This window comes from Heterocephalus glaber, unplaced genomic scaffold, assembly GCF_053883595.1.
Source record: "Heterocephalus glaber isolate CG9 unplaced genomic scaffold, H.glaber_assembly_v1.0 deba00000943, whole genome shotgun sequence".
NCBI lineage: Eukaryota > Metazoa > Chordata > Mammalia > Rodentia > Bathyergidae > Heterocephalus > Heterocephalus glaber.
In genome coordinates this window covers 2,798,087-2,804,086 of record NW_028258175.1, presented here as the reverse complement: position 1 = coordinate 2,804,086, position 6,000 = coordinate 2,798,087, and the positions used below count along the sequence as shown (strand labels likewise).

Genomic DNA, 6,000 nt, shown 5'->3' with positions numbered 1-6,000 from the left:
CTGCCGCTGCAGCTATCTTTCAAGAGAAGCCAGATGTCTAAATTGTTTAAAGGTGAAACCAACACATTTAAAAAAATGTCAGTAACTGAAAACAATTTACACACTGTCAGCCAGAGAGAGCTTTCAAGGGACTGCACCCCTCCCACAGGCTGGTGAGGGTCAGACCTGGGGCCGATGCAGGGGTCCCGGGCCAAGGGGGTGGGCAGGGCTGCCCACGCCTCCATCCTGCAGTGGGGAACACAGAGGCTCAGCTGGCTTCCCTGTCCTGCCTTCCTAGGCACAGCCACTCCCGGCTGTTTCAGCTGAGCAGGGGCCCCAGGGACAACCGTGCAGAAACATGCTAAGCTAAGTGCATTCATTCCACTGTAATTAAAAAATAAATAAATACACGCCAGAGGACTTGTTTGTAAATGAGGAAGGAGGCTGAAAAAACAAAACAAAAGAACCAGGACCTACAGGGACCACCTTTCTGGTGGGCGGGGCGGGGCTTCGGGTGGGCCTCCTGCTATGGTGCGCAAGGCCCTTGGGCACTCGGAGAGCCGGCAGCCTGCAGTGGTGGCAACAGCAGCCACCCCTCCAAGGCTCACTGGAGCTGGGTTCAGAGGCCAGGCAGCTGCAGGGAGTGAGTGAGCGCAGGACATGCCCACAGAAGCGGCTGAGCGGCCAAGGGAGCAGGAGCAGCAGAGGGCGGGGACCCCGCTGGCTGAGGGATGCACAGGCCAAGGGTGGAGAGCCAGGCTCCTGGGCGGCCCAGAGGAGCCGAGGAGCGGGCCAGGGCGCCCTCTGCCCAGCGTCCGGGGGCAGCAGGAACCGCAGGCCCTGGCTCTGGCCAGTGCACTGTCCCCTCACAGGAGCTGGACACAGACCTATCTGCTCCAGGCTCGTCTGATCCTAGGGGTGCCGGGGGACCAGTGTGGCCAGGGCAGGTCTACAGGTGGATCCACTTGTTCCAGTTGACCTTGGGCGGGAAGATGCGGCCCAGGCGGATGGTGCAGTCCAGCGTGGGCTCATAGAAGGCTTCGGTGCTGCCACTCAGCCCCAAGGGCACCTCAGGCCCGGGCCCTGCCACGCCAGGCTCAGAGAACAGCGACACGGTGGGGGATTTCCTCAGCACACGCTTCCGGATGCAGCCGAGAGACTCCAGGCCCTGCAAACACAGCAGGCAGGCCCGAGGCTGCAGGTGTGGCTGGCACTCACCTGCCGGCGGTCACAGGTCACGGGACACACCCTCTGGACAGGGCAGGGGCAGGAGCGGTGACAGCAGGAAGGGCACTGTGCCAACTGGGGCCACCAGCGCACCATGCTTCCTGCAGGGCAGGCACACGGCCGCCAGGTGCAGCAGCTTTCTACGGGAGACAGGGAGTTGGGCCCGCCCTGCCGGACGCTCAGAAGCCTCACGCTGAACTTCTAGTTGCCAACTGGCAAGCAGCCAGGGCCTGGGGCTGTGGGCTGAGGCACACGGGGCAGCCCCACTGGGATGGATGCGGCTGCCCGACCAGGGCCTGGGCACACAGCCCCGCTCTCCCGCTGCCACGTGAGCTGCGTCATGCACCCTCCCCACTCCTGGGGCTGAGCGGTGACCCTGAGACAGCGGCTCTGCTCCTGCAGCTGGAGCTGTGCCAGGGCCGGCTGGGGGACCATCCCGGGGAGCTGGGTGCCCAGCCCGCAGGCCCCGCACCTGGAGCAGGTCAAGCACGGCGACAGGCTGCAGGACGCCCTGGTAGTGCTGCAGCAGGCTGCTCTCAGGGACGCCGGGCTTGCTCATGACGTGGTAGAGCAGGGCCTCCATCATGCCCTTGCACACCGGCATGTTCAGGAGGCCATCCACACCGCGCCACGGGCGGCCGATGAAGCAGATGTCCTCACAGTCCCTGCGGTGAGGGACAGCCCTGTGAGGCTCACAGAGGTTACCGCCCCGGACGGTCTGCCTCCCCCAAGCCCTGCTCCGCTGCTGGGCCATGACGGGGCCCTGCTCACATGCAGCTGGAACCGAGGCCACACAGCCAGGGACCTAGGGCAGTCAGGGGCAGGAGAAGGCCGATCCGGACGCCCGGGCCCGCCAGCTCCCCCTGCACCGGCCGCTGCCTCCCCTCTAGCCAAGCTCATGCTGGCTACACCCCTGGCCTGGCCACTGGGCTGCCACACTGCCCTCTGAGCGCAGGAGTGGGGTGGGCTCGGCACAAGCCAGACACACAGCCGCCAGGTGAGGCCCGGCTCTAGGAGCTGGGAGCTGGGCCATGGGCCACGTGGGTCTTCCCGGAGGCCTGGCCAGGGCGGCTCCTTGGCCCGAAGGGTGCAGCACCCCCGCTCAGTGTGAGCCCGGGCCAGCTCAGCCTGCAGACTGCCGCAGAGGAGGCACAAGTCCCGAGGACGAGGATGGCACCGGACAGAGGTGCGAGCGAGCCGGGTCATCTGCTCACACAGGGCTGGGCTTGGCCAAGGGCAGCTGCACCCGGGCCTCTCCTCATCTGTGCAATGGGGCTGTGAGGAGGCCCAGGGCCGCCGCTGAGGAGATGCCTGGCTCAGGCTGCTGAGCGAGCACCGTGGCCACCCAGACCCCGCCGCGCTGGGCCCTTCAGGTCTCTGTCACTGCAGCCCCCAGAGTCCCGGGGGAGCCGAGGTGCGGGGCAGCCCCAGGCCCACAGCCGGGGCCCTCCTGCCAGTCACACACTGGGCCACCTGTTGGGCACCCGAGGATGAGCCTCCCCGCCCCACCCTCCCCCATCCAGGCCTGAATCTGAGCCTGAACCTGCACTCACTTTTCTGGAGGTGCCTGGGAGAGGCCACCAGCCCCAGTGGCATCGAGGAGCCCTGAGGAGAGGAAGGAAGGGCTTAGCGTGGGAGGCCACCTGTCCTCCCTCATTCAACGAGCGCCCAGTGGGACAGGGTAGGGCAGCAACGGGAAGGACCACAGTCCCAGCCTCTGGCATCCACCGTCCGGGCAGCCAGCAGTGTGCAGGCAGGGCAGGGACCCTGGCGACGGGGAGCCGGGCACCTGTTTCTACCCCGAAGTCCTGGCCACAGGCGGCAGCACACAAAACGCTTGGCCCAAGCAGTCCAAGGGAAATGGAGACACACGGGCTGCCTTCACCGCCTGCTCTCCCAGAAGCCCCAGGCCGCTCTCCACCCCCAGCCCAACCGGAGGACAGAGAATTGGGGTGGGGTGGAGGTCAGTACCTCTGGGGTCTTCCGAGCCCTCTGGAAGCTGGGCCTGAGTGCTCAGCGGCTCTGGGCCCAGGGAGCTGGGCAGGCCTCGCTCTTGGTCCTCCTGCCCGGTGCCCCCTGCACCTGGGTCTTCAAGAGCCAGGGGTGGAGCCCAAGCCAGGGTTTCCACCCCCTCCTCTGCTGCCAGCCTGGGGCCAGGGGCCCAGTGCACGTGCTGGAGCATGAGCCTCTTTGCAGGGGGCTTCCGGGTATACTCAGCATCGGTGTCGGCGTCGGTGTCACTGCTCTGGCTGGCCCAGCGTGGGCGGCGCTTGGTGCTCTGAGAAGGCGGAGCCAGCCTCTCGCTGGCAGGTCCCTCGGGGAGTGTGGCCGGGGCATCCTCCTCTGTGTCCTTCAGCCGCACTGAGTGCAGCAGCCAGGGGCGGGCGAAGGCCATGGCCACCAGGCGGACGGTGTTGCTGCCGACTTCCAGCACCTGGCTCCATGCCAAGAGGTCCTAGGACAAGAAGGAGGCTCAACAGTGCCGGCCAGACGGTGTCCCATGTCGCCACGCCCAGGTCCCCAGTGGGCAGCAAGCCCAGGACAGGGCCTAACCTCCAGCCCTGGAGCTGCCCCGGACACGAGGCCCAGGCAGGCTCTTCCCGTCCTGGAGTGGCGCAGCTGCTCACAGAACAAGCCAGATGTGTGCACCTCACGGGTGGACACAACCCAGTCACCGAGGCTGGAGACTGCGAGTCTCCCCTGCCTGCCACGCTCTACCCCGGGACCTGACACCCAGGCTCTTCCAACAAAGCGGCCACCATTGCCACGCGGGTCTGGGTGGCTGGGCAGGGCGAGGGGCAGTGGAGCCGCCTGGCCCTTCTCCCTCTGACTGTCAGTGAGAGCAGCCCTGGGCTCTGCACCACAGCCTTAGGACCTCCTCATCCCTCTCTGGGCTCGGGTCACCTCCCAGGGCTACGGTGCCCCGAGAGGTTATTAACAATTAGATCCCAGGTGGGCGGAGAGCTGCTCAGATAAACACAAGCGCTGTTCCACTCCGACTCGGAGCAGACATGGTGGGTCTCCTCCAGCAGCCCCGCCTGAACTCGGTCTCCCAGCCCCTGGAGCATGGACGGTCCGAAGCCCTGGCCCACAACAGACCGCAGGTGGCTGGATGTCCCCGTAACATGGCTCTCTCTGAGCCACACCCTACTGCTCAGCTGCTGCGGACTGTGCAGGACATCCAGGCTCAAGGGCCCCTGAGCCTGAGGGACAAGGCAGGTGACATGTAAGGCCAGGGAGGGCTCAGCCCATCCTGGGCAGAAGCAGCTGCTTGGGGCTCATCCAACCCTAACATTCAGGAAAGGCTCGGATTTCAGGTGAAATAGCCTCATCTCTGAACGCTGATGTTACTTCAGCTCTTTTACAGAGACTCACTCCCACAAAGCCCAGACTCAGGCCAGCTGCAGCAGGCGGTGGGCCAGGCTGCCCAGTGGTGGAGCCCACCTGGATATAGTCTTGGAATGTCTTGGAGCCCGCCGTGTTCTCCAAGGCCAAGAACTGACTGCTCAGCTTCTCCTTGTCAATCCCAAAACAGCCGGCGGAGACCACAGCCTGCCAGATCTCCTGGGCGGCAGACAGGTCCTCGGGGCTGTACCCAGACAGCACCCCATGGCGGGCAAACTCCTCCCGGCTGACCATGTTTCCTGGCGGCTCCATCAGCCTGGTGAAGGAGTTGGGGAGGCAGGAGGTCCCCTCCGTCAGCTCTTGCAGAGAGGGGTCTGCGAAGACCAGAGGGAGATCAAATCAGCCCGCCTGAAGCCCTGCCTCAGAGTGAGGCCCTTGACCCGGAGGCAGACCCTCCCTCCAGCACCCACACTGCTCCCTGACAGTCATGAGGCCACCTTTGGGGACACTGCACACCGACTGCAGCTCCGGACTGGAGCCCTGCCCTGCACAGCCTGCTCAGGAACAGCGCAGGCCACAGAGGCACTCTGGGAGCCACGCTGCTCTAGGGGCTCTGTGCCGCCTGCCCCTTGGGCACGGGAGCCCCAGGCCTTGGCAATACACCGGTCTCTCCTTCCTCTGCCTCGTGGCTTCTCTTGCTGCCTACAGGAGACGTCTCTGCTAGGACCACAGGTGCAGGACCACTACATTTCTGCCTGGCCAAACTGCACACAAAGCACGGAACTCAACCGTGGGCACAAGATGGACAGCAAGGACCACAGACATCAGCTATGGGGGAGGACAGGAGGGAGGAGGAGAAGGTGACACTGCGGAGCAGCAAGCCCCTCCGCTGTGGGCTGTGCAGGAGGGCGAGACTCCCTACACGGAGGGGCGGGGAGGAGAGGATTAAGAAACCTAGCTTCACTGGTGATCGACAGAAGAACTGAACAGAACGTCATCTTGGAAGTAAAGGAAGTAGGAGAGCACGAGTGAGCTGGGTTCTCATGCTTCACAGCAAGGGATCTAAGACAACATCTAACAGCTGCATCAACGTCCACAACTCAATCTGTCATCCCAGCACTCTGGGAGGCTGAGGCAGGAGGATCCACAGTGTGAGCTCAGCCTGGACAACTTAGCAAGACTGTCTCAAAATAAGAAAAGACATAAAATCTTGAGGATGTAGCTCAGTGTGAAGGGCCTGGGTTCGATCCCCAGAACCACAAAAATAATTAAGGGAAAAAATATTAATTTTTAAAAAGCATACCAGTCCAGAACTCCTTTGACAGCTACCAAGGCTGACTGAGAACAGGCAGGAAGGGGTGTCAGTGGGGCGCAGGGAGGCCCGGGCCCGGAGGGAGGTGTGGGCAGGCCCCGGACCAGAGCAGGCTGAGTGCGGGTGCAGCACCCCGT

At 64.0% G+C, this 6,000-nt stretch overlaps 1 protein-coding gene across 5 annotated transcripts in view; it reads right to left on the bottom strand.

Moving 5' to 3' along the window:
• Positions 1-350: 350 nt before the first annotated feature.
• The window catches only part of Gtf3c1 (general transcription factor IIIC subunit 1), a 67,232-nt gene continuing 61,582 nt past the window's right edge, over positions 351-6,000 (bottom strand). For all 5 annotated transcript variants that reach the window (XM_013076307.3, XM_004855997.4, XM_087208827.1 and 2 more), the window contains exons 33-37: positions 4,651-4,925; positions 3,178-3,661; positions 2,760-2,811; positions 1,679-1,871; positions 351-1,147 (exon numbers count right to left, since the gene is read on the bottom strand). In XM_013076307.3, the coding sequence (XP_012931761.1) occupies positions 929-1,147; positions 1,679-1,871; positions 2,760-2,811; positions 3,178-3,661; positions 4,651-4,925 (1,223 nt within the window). In that variant the 3' untranslated portion in view covers positions 351-928. The remainder of the gene's footprint in view (positions 1,148-1,678; positions 1,872-2,759; positions 2,812-3,177; positions 3,662-4,650; positions 4,926-6,000) is intronic.